We start from the raw sequence: 13,706 nt of genomic DNA, 5'->3' as shown, positions 1-13,706 counted from the left end.
GGAGACTATTGGAAATATGCCCTAGAGGCAATAATAAAAGGATTATTATTATATTTCTTTGTTCATGATAAATTGTCTTTTATTCATGCTATAATTGTGTTATCCGGAAATTGTAATACATGTGTGAATACATAGACACCAAACATGTCCCTAGTAAGCCTCTAGTTGACTAGCTCGTTGATCAACAGATAGTCATGGTTTCCTGACTATGGACATTGGATGTCATTGATAACGGGATCACATCATTAGGAGAATGATGTGATGGACAAGACCCAATACCAAACATAGCACAAGATCGTATAGTTCGTTTGCTAGAGTTTTTCCAATGTCAAGTATCTTTTCCTTAGACCATGAAATCGTGCAACTCCCGGATACCGTAGGAGTGCTTTGGGTGTACCAAACGTCATAACGTAACTGGGTGACTATAAAGGTATACTACGGGTTTCTCCGAAAGTATCTATTGGGTTGACACGGATCAAGACTGGGATTTGTCACTCCATATGACGGAGAGGTATCTCTGGGCCCACTCGGTAATGCATCATCATAATGAGCTCAAAGTGACCAAGTGTCTGGTCACGGGATCATGCATTACGGTACGAGTAAAGTGACTTGCCGGTAACGAGTTTGAACGAGGTATTGGGATACCGACGATCGAATCTCGGGCAAGTAACATACCGATTGACAAAGGGAATTGTATACGGGGTTGCTTGAATCCTCGACATCGTGGTTCATCCGATGAGATCATCGAGGAGCATGTGGGAGCCAACATGGGTATCCAGATCCCGCTGTTGGTTATTGACCGGAGAGTCGTCTCGGTCATGTCTACATGTCTCCCGAACCCGTAGGGTCTACACACTTAAGGTTCGGTGACGCTAGGGTTGTATGGATATGAGTATGCAGTAATACGAAAGTTGTTCGGAGTCCCGGATGAGATCCCGGACGTCACGGGGAGTTCCGAAATGGTCCGGAGGTGAATAATTATATATAGGAAGTGCAGTTTCGGCCATCGGGAGAGTCCCGGGGGTCCACCGGGTGGGGCCACCCATCCCGGAGGGCCCCATGGGCTGAAGTGGGGAGGGAACCAGCCCATAGTGGGCTGGTGCGCCCCCCTTGGGCCCCCCATGCGCCTAGGGTTGGGAACCCTAGGGGAGGGGGCTCCTCCACTTGCCTTGGGGGGCACTCCACCCCCTTGGCCGCCGCCCCCCTAGGAGATCCCATCTCCTAGGGCCGGCGCACCCCTAGGGGGGCCTATATAAAAGGGGGGAGGGAGGGCAGACGCACCCTAAAGTCTTGGCGCCTCCCTCTCCCCTGCTACACCTCTCCCTCTCGAAGAAGAATGGCGAAGCCCTGCTGCGGTGACTGCTGCATCCACCACCACGCCGTCGTGCTGCTGGATCTTCATCAACCTCTCATTTCCCCTTGCTGGATCAAGAAGGAGGAGACGTCACACTGACCGTACGTGTGTTGAACGCGGAGGTGCCGTCCATTCGGCGCTAGGATCTCCGGTGATTTGGATCACGTCGAGTACGACTCCCTCATCCCCGTTCTCTTGAACGCTTCCGCTCGCGATCTACAAAGGTATGTAGATGCATCCGATCACTCGTTGCTAGTTGACTCCATAGATTGATCTTGGTGAAACATAGGAAAATTTTTGTTTTCTGCAACGTTCCCCAACAGTTTACAGACCACCCCCCACCCCCCGAGGTTATTGGGCCTCATGGGCCCAATTGGTGGAAGAGGAGAGGCGGCCAAGGGGCAGCCGCGCGCCCTCCCCCCCCCCCAAGTCCGAATTGGACAAGGAGGGGGCGGCGCCCCCCATTTCCTTTCCCCTCTATCTCCTTCCCTCTCCTCTCCTAATCCAACAAGGAAAAGGGAGGGAGTCCTACTCCCGGCGGGAGTAGGACTCCTCCTGGCGCACCTCTCCTGGCCGGCCGCCTCCCTCCCCTGCTCCTTTATATACGGGGGCAGGGGCACCCTAGAGATACAACAATTGATCTGTTGATCTTTTAGTCGTGTGTGGTGCCCCCCTCCACCATAGTCCACCTCGATAATACTGTAGCGGTACTTAGGCGAAGCCCTGCATCGGTAGAACATCATCATCGTCACCACGCCGTCTAGTTGGCGAAACTCTCCCTCAACACTCGGCTGGATCGGAGTTCGAGGGACATCATCGGGCTGAACGTGTCCTGAACTCGGAGGTGCCGTGCGTTCAGTACTTGATCGGTCGGATCGTGAAGACGTACGACTACATCAAACGCGTTGTGCTAACGCTTCCGCTTTCGGTCTACGAGGGTACGTGGACAGCACTCTCCCCTCTCGTTGTTATGCATCACCATGATCTTGCATGTGCGTAGGAATTTTTTTTGAAATTACTACGTTCCCCAACACCAGCTGGCTGTACTGATCCCCAAGTTTATCCAATTGCTTGTTCACCTTGTCCAACTCTTTCTTATGCTTCTCATGGTCCATAACTCTGCCACAGTTCTCCTCATGAAACATCTCCCATATCTTCACCAAGAATCTTTGAAGAATAGAAAGCCATGGGGCATCAACCCACTCAGCAACTCCACAATCAATACCATCCTGCATCAAGTATTACTAAATTAATAAGCTAACTGAAACAATAACTAAATCAAACATGCAAATAGTTGCACTTATAGTAAAGATTCAGTCACACTTGCCATTACAGTAGAGATTCAGTGGACTTGCAGTTAAAGGAAAGGTTCAGTCACATTAGCAGTTAAAGGAAAGGTTCAGTTACATGTCTATTTCCCTAAACTAGAGCTATAATTCATACAAATAAACACTTAACTATCATGTCTAATCCACTGTAAATAGCAAGTCTAATACACTGAAACTACAGCATACAAGCATTGCAAATTCACTGTTACAAGCATGTCTAATCCATCGAAACTATAATACACTACAACAATTGAATCAATACCACACTCCAACATACTTGAATAGTTCAATCCAATGAGATAAACTGAATTTTCTGATAGAAATAGGAACCACTGGCTGCCACTAACAAAAAACCTAGTTGGAGAACACAAACTTGAACCCCATAGCCATAGAATCTCCTCCTAGTGTTGATTCCTTCAAATGCAACATATTTCATGCATGAGGCCAAGTGCAGCCTACGTTTGATGCTTGGATCTGCAGCTCTACCACAAAATGATGCATCTACGGAGTGTCAGGGTTCTCCTTCATTGTAGCACAAGTATTAACCACAGAACAAAGAACTACTGCTCAAAGATGGTCTCAAATCCAAGACCAAGAACACATGAACCCTAACCCTAGGTGCAAAGCAGAGCACTTACCCACTGCTGCTCCATGTCCATGCCGGCCAGATCCTCCTCCTTGCTGCTCTCCTCTCCATCCTTCCACGACGGCACCACTGAAAGGTGGCGAGGGAATAGTCCTCCTTAGCAATGGCGGAGACCTCGGCGGCGACAGAGAGGGGAGAGAGTAGAGCAGGGAGAGTGAGCGAGTGGAGGGGATCAGGCGAGTGCGCTCGTTTATGTACGAGCGCCGACCCTAGCGGTCGTCAACCAACTCGCCGTCTCTATTGTCCGACGTGGCACCTGACCGGCGGGTCAAGCATTTAAGAAATCGGGGTTAGTGGCTTCAAAACGGTCATTTGTGTTTATTGAGAAAATTTACAAGCAAAGCGCTAGATTTTTGCGACGGTAGAAATGTGGTGGCAAATCCGGATGCAAACTTCAAATGTGGTGTGTGTCTTTTTTTTGCTATTCACTCTATATAAGATGCCATTGGATGTCATTTTTGAAAAATAATGTGACTCCGTATCAAATTTACCTTTCGCCTCGTATGCACATGGCATCACGCTTTGCCATCGCAATTTGTCCAATCCATGTGTTGTGCATAGAAAATGATAAGATAAAGTAGTACATACTTTCTGAGATCCTGTCGCAGACATAAACTGTAGGTTATATCTGCATATCTCTCAGCAGAAAAAAAGGGTATATCTACAGATCAAGATTGAGTAAAGTAGAAAGTATTTCTTCAGTCCGGGTTAATTGACCTCCCTCGCGTTTTTGGTCGAACTTTGATCGTCTATACGACTAAAATACATTTAAAAATATGCTATGAAAAATAGATAAGAAGATGTTCATAGTATAATCTTTGTGACATTTAGTTTATATTTTATTAGTTAAATTTATGATCAAATTTTAATTCAAAATACGAACGGGCCTAATAAACCGAAACGAAGGGAGTAAGAGCATCTACATCCAGGATCGGTTAATATCAATCCCCAAATGTTTGCGGTCGTGCCCGGACAATGACTGGGCGCGTCCGTTTGGAACCTTCATTTATACATGCATGCAACCATGCCCTACATACTTCGGAAATTGTCCGGTCAAACGCATGTGATAGGTAAAGATGAAGAGAGAAAGTGAAAAAGAAAGAATAAAGAAAGAGAAAAGGTGGTCCAGGGTGGGCCGCATCCTACGTGGAGGGCTGCTCGAACATCCTCATATAGTCCTATCCTCCCCATATTTGGTGTAGATATAGGTATTTATGCACAGCCCGGTCATACAAAGACAAAATGAAGGATCCGATTGAGTGGCTTTTTTTCTTCTCTCTTCTATTCGAACAACGCTTGGGCAGTCTAATTGGACATTCGAGGGGTCCGGTTATAGATCCTCTAGGAGACTACATGATGAAGCTTACTACTTCATTTTTACCGGTTTAGACGGCTTATCTCAATTTTTTCGTTTTTTCTGAATTAAAGGCTTATATCCGTCTCCTATTGAGATTCCGAGGTGTATTAAATCTTTGCATGCAAGAATTTGAAAAGGAAGCCACCAATGCATGTTCCTAATCATCTAGTGACCAAGCATGCATGCACTGCAATTAATCCAAATTAATGCATCGGTTTGATTTGGCTAGTTTTGTGAAGTATCAGATACATCCCTCCACTTATCATCTGTCTTGATTGATGAGATTTCAGATTTCAGCTAAGCCGGAAAGAACGGAGTACTACGTTGCTCAAGTCGTATAACAGGACAAGTGAGTTCATATTGTATACGGAAAGTTGGTCTGCCCCAGAATTTTAAATATATGACAAGTTGGATATCTTAAGGCTTAAGCAATCCACAGCTAAGTAATCGGAAGTCTTCGCTACGGTCCTAACGAGAAATAACAAGAATATAATATGTATACGTACGGTGGTTGATTGTGATAAGCTAGCTAAGCTGTTTGCAAAAAAAAAGTCATATACGATGTCCATTTCCACTTAGGTAAGCGTAGACAGACTGTATTTCTGTCGAGGGGGCCACGGCGACGGGGGCCGTGGCGTCGGGGGCCGCGGCGGGGGCGGCCGAAGAGGCTGCTGCGTCGGGGGCCGCTGCAAGGGCCGCAGCACCAGGGGCCACTGGCGCGGGGAGCGCGGGCAGGGCCGAACCCGGGGCGCGGCTGGGCGGTCCGCCAGAGGTGGAGGCAGGGACGAACCGCGCCGCAGGAGACTCCGAGGGTGACGGTACCTACTGAAACGGGAACACGAGTTCATCAAAGTACACATGCCGCGAAGTGAAAACGCGGTGGGAGACTGGATCATAGCACCAGTAACCTTTGATGTTGGGAGGATAGCCAAGGAAGATGCAAGGAAGTGACCGGGGCGCGAGTTTGTGAGGAGCGGTGGACGCGGTGCTAGGATAACAGAGACACCCGAAAATGTGAAGGCCATCATAAGATGGAATCGCACCGAAGAGGAGCTGGTGAGGTTTGTAGTTCCAGCGGGAACGACATGGGCGAATGTTAATGAGGAGGCTAGCGGTCGCGAGCACGTCCGGCCAGAACCGAGCAGGTACGTAGGAGTGGAAGAGCAACGTGCGGACACAGTCATTAAGCGTGCGAAGGACGCGCTCGACGCGACCATTCTGCTGTGACGTGTAGGGGCAGGTGAGCCGAAAGATGGTGCCGTGGGACGCAAGTAAATTGCGGACGGCGACGTTGTCAAACTCCTTGCCGTTGTCAGTTTGTAAGGCGAGAATAGGACGACCGAATTGTGTGGTGACATATGAATAAAAGGCGGTGAGTGTGGCAAGAGCGTCGGACTTGCGACGGAGACGGAAGGTCCACACAAATGAGTAAAATCATCCAATATCACCAGATAGTATAAATAGCCCATGTTGCTAGCAACCGGGGACATCCAAACATCACTATGCAATAACTGAAACGGAAAGGTGGAAATGTTTGTAGACTCGCTAAAGGGAAGACGAACGTGCTTTCCAAGACGGGAAGCCTCACAAGTGTGATCGTCGACCTTATTACATGAGAAGGAAAAACTCTGAAGAATCTGACGCATAACGGTGGAGTTGGGATGACCAAGACGGGCATGCCAAAGATCGACACTGGCGGCGAAGGCGGCGGGGCGACGGGTGGTGGTGGTGCCGGAGGAATGCACTGGATAAAGCTTGTCCGGGCTATCACATCGGTGGAGCATCATCTGTGTGCGGGCGTCCTTCACAGAAAAACCGATATCGTCAAATTCAACAGTTATAGGATTCTCATGAGCAAGGCGACGAACGGAAACAAGATTAGTGACTAAGTCAGGAGACACAAGAACATTAGACGTATGCACAGGAGTGGAAGTAGAAGGAAAAGACATATGACCGACGTGAGTAATGGGTAGGGAGGAACCGTTACCAACGGTGATACGGGTGGGAGTATGAACGGGAGTGGCAGATGTGAAGTTACCGGGATGAGCATTCATGTGAGCAGTGGCGCCCGAGTCCATGTACCAGTCACCACCGCCACCATAGGAGCTTGGTGCCGAGGCGGAGTGCAGTGCAACGAGCAAGGCCGGGTCCCACAGTGGCGGCACCTGAGGAGGGTAGAACCCTCCGTAGGCCGATGCGGGAGCAGCCCCGAAGGTCGGAGCGGTGGCGGCGCCGTAGGCGGGCGCGGCCCCATAGGCCGGCGTGGACCCGTAGGCAGCGCAGGCGGGGGGGGCACCATAGCCGCTGTAGGGAGCGGCGTTCTGCGCGGCAAAGAGGCCCTGGTGACCCGCCGGGTGGGGCCCAAGGATGCTCGGAGCCGGAGCCCGAGGGACCGGCATGGAGTACGCGTGGACGACGCCGGTCCATGGGTTGGTGCCATACGTCCATGGGGGAGCCACCTGCTGCTGCTGACGAGCCCCTCCCCTCCTCCCCGGCGCCTGTTACTGCTTTGGGGGGCAACGGGAGGCGCGGGCGGGAGGGGGAAGTACCCCGGAGGCGCTGGTGGCGGCGGCTGCTGGCGCGACGCGGGTGAGGCGGTCGGTGGAGGGGCGCCGCGGGAGGTGCCGGCGGCGAGGGCGTGGTGCTGCACACGCTTATTGACCCCCTTCATCCGGCTCTCCTCCAACCTCAAGTATGCCACAAACTTGGGGAAGGAGGGCTCCGGCATCAAGGTGAGGTTAGAGGCGGCGTTGCCGAAGTCCTCGTTGAGGCCGGCGGTGAGGGTGCTGAGGAGGAGGTCGTCATCCACCTTGGCTCCAATGTCACGGAGCTCATCCGCCAACGTCTTCAGGCGGCGGCAGTAGTCATCAATGGACTGTTCATCCTGATGACAGTCAAAAATTCCTGCTGCAAAAAAACGTTGCGCTGAAGCTTGTTGCCGGTGAAGAGGCTGTTCAGCTTGACCCACATGGCGCGGGCATCGTCACCGGCGCTCACGACCGTGTGGAACAAGTCCTTGGAGATGGTGGTGAAGAACCACCGGATAATCGTGGCGTCCATCGTGGTCCACTCGGCGTCGTCCACCATGGCGCGGGAGTCCACGGTGCCATCCACATGATCCACAAGATTGTTCTCGCGGAAGAGCAGCTTAAAGTACGTCTTCCACGCGAAGTACGTGAAGTTGGAGGCGTCGAGGATCACGGGGACGCGTGCATGGACGTTGATGTCATGGATCTCGGCAGGGTCGACGGCGAAGGGGTTGGAGTAGGTGGAGGCGTTGGAAGACATGACAATGAGATCGTGGGGAGGGAAGCGGCGGCGCGGCTGAGGAGAGGCGGCGCGGCGTGGAGGGGAAGGCGCGCGGTGGGGAGGTGGCGCGCGGGGAGGAGGGGTTGTGGCGATGGCTTGGGGCGGCGGCGGGAGGTCGCGGCGGCGGCGGCGGCCCGAGGCGGCGGCTAGGGTTAGCGGAAGCTGGAAGATCGACTTGCGATTGATACCATGTAGAGAATGATTTGGTGCATCGATGATTGATAGTGCACATATATATAGGTACAAAGGGTGCGACCGGTATCTTGTCTCCAAAGATACACATACATACAGAAAGAGACAGATACTACAGGTACTGCATACAGAACCCAAACCTACGTACATGTACACATGTTCTACAAAAATGGCCAACTTTTAGGATAGGAGCAGGGTCGGTCCTGACTTTTTCGAGGCCCGGGGCGAGCTTTAAAAGTGGGCCCCATGAAAAAAGACATTTCTTTTTGAAAGACATAGTCACTAATTTCATTCATACTGATATATATCACAAAAGTTTATCGGACTTCAAACATCTAACTAAACAACAGTACCAAGAATTCATTAGCAAATACAATCTCATAATACACCAGGGACATGGTAAATTTTAGCAAACAACCAACAAAGCTTTTTAGGTTATACGTATACTGCAGGAAAGGAGAGGGGACAGCTGAATCGTTGGAGGAGAAAAGTAGAAATTGAACCAGACAATTCCAAACATCTTCGACCTCGCTCCATCCTCAATTTCGTGTTTGAGAAACCTGTATAGAAAGAGAAGACCAACTAGTGAGCTAAAATTACATAATTGAGTACAAAGATCAAATGGAAAACAGACTGAAAAGTTACTAGAACTTTTTGAGGCGGTGTCCATCCTAGTTGCAAAGCAAACATAACTGATGTGGTTCGGCTGGCCTACCCCCTGCGGCTGCTCATAGGATGGGACGTACTTATAGGTAGCGTGCTGCAGAAAAAAAAGAGAAATCCATAAGGTACGAGTAGTAGTGATGAAAAATTTAAGGGTGATCAACGGAACCAGTCATAATCATTGCTAGGTGCTTCGGAAGAGGAGCGGAACGGAGAACAAGAAGACAGACGCGGGGAGAAGAAACATCGGCTGTAGCGTTAGCCCCTTAGTTAGATCGATGAAATCCGAACTCTACTTGAAGAAACGATTGGCTGAACAATAAAACAATGGGCTGTATAGCGTACGTACCACACAGGTTGGGGCCCCTCATCAGGTGGGGCCCTAGGGCGTATCCCACTTCTAGTTTTCAAGTTATATTCTTTTATGATGTTTCCTAAAAAGGGCATTGGTTAACGTTTGTTTGTACTGTTATTGTTTATCTATACTTTGTTAATTACAAATTTACCCTAGAATTCTATGATCTTTGCCTAAAAACAAGAAGTCTACTTCCTCGTGAGGCACTGGTTGTATGTTGCTCTTTCATTGCATATTTATCATGAAAATTTCATATTGACCTCCATATTGACTGCAAAGGCGTCACTAAGATCAATAATGTGCTATGGCGATAGATTCCTCTCTTTGATTTGTTATCCTCTCTCGGCATCTGAAAACAACCGACTTGAGCTGTTCCTATATTCGTAGCAGGGAAGCAAATGTACGCGCATGTGACCTCCTAACTGCCTATGGTGATAGATTCCTCTCTTTGATTTGTTATCCTCTCTCGGCATCTGAAAACAACCGCTCGAGCTGTTCTTATATTCGTAGCACAGAAGCAAATGTACATCGCATGTGACCTCCTAACTGCCTATGGCGATAGATTCCTCTCTTTGATTTGTTATCCTCTCTCGGCATCTGAAAACAACCGCTCGAGCTGTTCTTATATTCGTAGCACGGAAGCAAATGTACATTGCATGTGACCTCCTAACTGCCAAAGCATCTAGCCGATCACGGAACCTCAACAGGGTGCACTGTCATGTGCTAGAACCATGCATGTGAGAGGGCCAATCGTCTTCTTTCACTTTGCATGCGCGTACATTATGTAAGCGTTCCGTTCAACTACCAGCTCTTCATGACACACCCAAAAATGGCAACATTTGCTGACTTCCTCCCTCTTGTTGGTGCAAAGGTTTTCCTTTGAAATAAAATGGTAACGTGAAGGTACCTGGAGAACTTCCTTTGAATAAATGGTACTCCAAATCTCGCAGAATGTTGCCTGCAACTGAAAACTCTAACCACCATGTTTTTTTATGACACTTTATTTTATTTGAATGCAAGTTTATGCATCCGGGATTCAACAAAGCAAATTCCTGTTGCTTTGTTAGCAACAGTAATAATTTATTTAAAGAACAAGAAAAATAAAATACATGGAGCAAGTTGCAAATCTCCCAATTGTGGTTTATTTTTGTTAGAATTTGTGTTTATCTCCTTGATGTAATCTCAACCTTATTCTATCTCTCTCTCCCGTAGCCTGCTAGGATTCCTGTAAACAGCCAACTCCTCTCCCGACTTGGTTTCCTCTTCTTGTAAGCCACGACAGGGCTGTTCTGTCTCTCGCAATATAAATCAACGCGGCTCCTCATCGAGGAGTATGAACGCTTCCAAATCTTTCATGGTAATCAGAGCATCCTCTTCCTTAGACATCTAGCCACAAAAAAATCAAACACCAAGCACATCAGCATCGCCCCCATGTCGTCGTCAACAGGTGTCGCCCTCAACCTCGGCGCGCCCCCGTCTGAAAAGCTTGCGAGAGGCAACTTTATCCTCTGGAAAACGCAAGTGCTCCCAGCCCTGCGAGGTGCGCAGGTGACGGGGCTTTTGGACAACTCCGATGTTGCTCCCCCCAAGATGGTGGAGATCACCAAGGCGGACAAAACTTCGGCCATGGAGCCAAACCCGCTGTACGGGCCATGGATTGCCAAAGATCAGCAGGTCCTCTCATACTTACTCAATTCTATGACTCCAGAAATTCTTGGACAGGTCGTCGGGAAGGACTCTACCTTCGAGCTATGGACGACGGTGACAAATCTCTTCGCCTCTCAGTCGCAATCCAGGATCACAAACCTGAGAATTGCGATCACCACAACCAAGAAGGGCTCCATGTCAAGCTCTGCCTTCATGGCGAAGATGAAAAACCTTGCAGATGAACTAGCTGCTGCTGGCCGTCCGGTGTCAGATCCGGAGATGGTTGATTATATTCTTGAAGGGCTAGACCGTGACTATGATCCTATGGTTGCGGCGGTTGGTGCTGTCAAGAACTTGATCACGGCGGACGACCTCTTCACCCAAATCTCCGCTTTTGATCAGATGATGGAGATGTTGGGCGATTCATCTTCAGGCACTTTCCATACATCTGCAAACGCGGCTTACAGAGGCCGTGGCCAAGCTCGTGGAAGATTCTATCGCGGGCGAGGAGGAAGGGGGCGCGGCCGTGGCGACCGCCAGCCCCCTCCTGCTGGTGGAGGCGGTGCCTACAGAGGACGTCCTCGACAGCAACCACAACAGCAGCAAGGGCGTGATCAGCAACAACAACATGACTACCCTGAGTGTCAGATTTGCTTTAAGCATCATCCAGGGGGTGCACGCACATGTTGGTGGCGCTATGAAGAAAATAATCAGGAGGAAAAGGGGGCACATGTTGTCTCCTATGGTGTGGATACCAATTGGTATGCCGACAGCGGAGCTACAAACCACATCACTGGGGAACTTGACAAATTGACGATGCGAGAGAGGTACAATGGTGGAGACCAAATTCACACGGCGAGTGGTTCTGGTATGGAAATTTTACATATTGGTAGTTCAATTGTTAAAAACCCCGTAGAAACTTTGCACTTGAAAAATATCTTACATGTTCCTGAAACATCCAAAAACCTTGTTTCCGTTCATCGATTCACTCTTGACAACAATATTCTTATAGAGTTTTATCCTTATTTTTTCTTGGTAAAGGACCTAGCCACGAGGAGAATCATTCTTAGAGGACGGTGCGTGGGAGGTCTCTATCCACTCATATCATCATCATCATCGTCGTCATCATGGTCAAATAAACAAGCTTATGTCGTCACTAAGCCATCTTCAGCAAAGTGGCACAGTCGTTTGGGTCATCCATCTTCAGTTATTGTTAGATATGTTCTTAGCAAAAATAAACTCTCATATGAGTCTAGTATTGAGTCAGTTTGTGATCCGTGTCAACAGGCCAAAAGTCATCAGCTACCTTATCCTATTTCTACTAGTGTATCTACCGCTCCATTGCAACTTATTTTTTTCAGATGTATGGGGGCCAGCCCCTATGTGACGCCCGGATAATTAAGCTACAGTAATTCCCTGCTAATGATGCCACGTCACCAGGGTTACTGTTGTTAACCTCACGTTAGTTCAAAAACGGATTCAAAATTCTAATTCAAAATATGGCAAACCACAAAAGTTTTCGAACATCAAAACTAAATTGTTCGGGTTGTGTCAAATAATGCATAAGTAATTATGATGGAGGACCACGTTTTTATAAAGTGTTTAAATGATCTAATATAAATAAAATAGGATCAATCAAAATGATTTAAATGCCATTACTAATTAATAAAGTATCAAAATAAATTATATGGGGACTAGACTTTTGGTGGCAGTGCAGCTTATTGCATAGTATTTATATGTCAAGGCTCCACTTTTTACAAAAGTCATTTGGTTCAAGTTTTAAATGGAAAACAGAAGGTAATTAAAAGAAACAAAAAAAAGAAAAGGGCAAAACAGAAAATAAAACAAGAGAAAAGGAAAACCCCCTCCCCTGGGCCAAGGCCCAGCTGGCCAGGCCAGGCCAGCCCACTCCCCACGTCGCCTCCTCCTCTGTTCACAGAGGGGGTCGTGGGCAGAGCCGATGCCCGCCACGGCACCGGCCGACGTCGTGGCGGCCATCCGGCCGGCGACCCCGGCCTACAAGACCCCGGTGCCCCTCCCTCAAACCCTAGCCCCCGACCCCCCTCGCTCGCGCTCTCCCCACAGCCTCTCGCTCACCCCTCCCCCTCTCTCTGTTTTGACGGCCGGGCGGAACATCACCACGCCGTCGTCAAGCCCGCGGCCACCGGCCACCGCTCGCCGCACCGACGAGTTCAGGAGGATCGCCATCGTCGACCTCGTCCATCCAGAGCGTCAAATCGAGCGGAGCCGCACCGATTTGCCGCCATCGATCTCGTCTTCGACATCCTGCACCGACGGCCGCCGTCGTCGATTCGCTCGACCCTGACCGTCCCCAGCCTCCCCGACCACGTCCCCGGCTCCTTGGTGAGCTTCTCCTCCGGATTCCCCCTTCCTCAGCCTTGATTTGGTCGCCGTTTGCCGTCCCGAGCTCATCCGAGTCCGCTTGTACGCGTACGTACGTGCGTGAGTATTTGCTCGCGCTGCTCCTGCTGCCGTCACGCGCGGCCGCGCCGCGCCCGCCTGCGTCTACTGCTGCTCCTGCCGCGCGCCTCCCAACTGCTGCTGCTCGTGGCCGCTGCCTCATGTGTTGCCGTTGCTGCCGCTAAAACTCTGTTCCTGCTCCCTGCTAGCTCCGCTGTTGTTGCTGATTTGCTGATGCTGCTGCCACTTCCCGCGCCGGCGTACGCCTCCGCCCGCCTGCGTGTGTGCCCCGTCGTAGCCAGGCCACGCCCACGCGCGGCTGCCGCCGCTTGTCACCATGCAGCGCCGCGCCCCGCGCCCAGCTCGTATGCATGCCGCTGCTGCTCTACTGAATCTACTATTGCTACTACCTACTGTAGCTATTACTAGTTAGC

At 49.8% G+C, this 13,706-nt stretch overlaps 1 protein-coding gene across 1 annotated transcript; it reads right to left on the bottom strand.

Annotated features, from left to right (window-relative positions):
* Positions 1–5,237: 5,237 nt before the first annotated feature.
* LOC147988823 (uncharacterized) lies at positions 5,238–7,973 on the bottom strand. The gene is made up of 6 exons (XM_087535968.1): positions 7,605–7,973; positions 7,123–7,560; positions 6,724–7,024; positions 6,377–6,570; positions 5,835–6,080; positions 5,238–5,507 (listed from the first exon to the last, which is right to left on the bottom strand). Exons 1-6 carry the CDS (start codon positions 7,971–7,973, stop codon positions 5,238–5,240), a joined length of 1,818 nt encoding a protein of 605 aa, XP_087392094.1.
* Positions 7,974–13,706: the final 5,733 nt, after the last annotated feature.

The sequence above is a fragment of the Triticum urartu genome, chromosome 1A (assembly GCF_056163025.1).
Source record: "Triticum urartu cultivar PI428250 chromosome 1A, HENAU_Tu73, whole genome shotgun sequence".
Taxonomy (NCBI): Eukaryota; Viridiplantae; Streptophyta; class Magnoliopsida; order Poales; family Poaceae; genus Triticum; species Triticum urartu.
The sequence above is the reverse complement of the archived record's forward strand: the minus strand, read 5'-3'. Positions and strand labels throughout refer to the sequence as shown.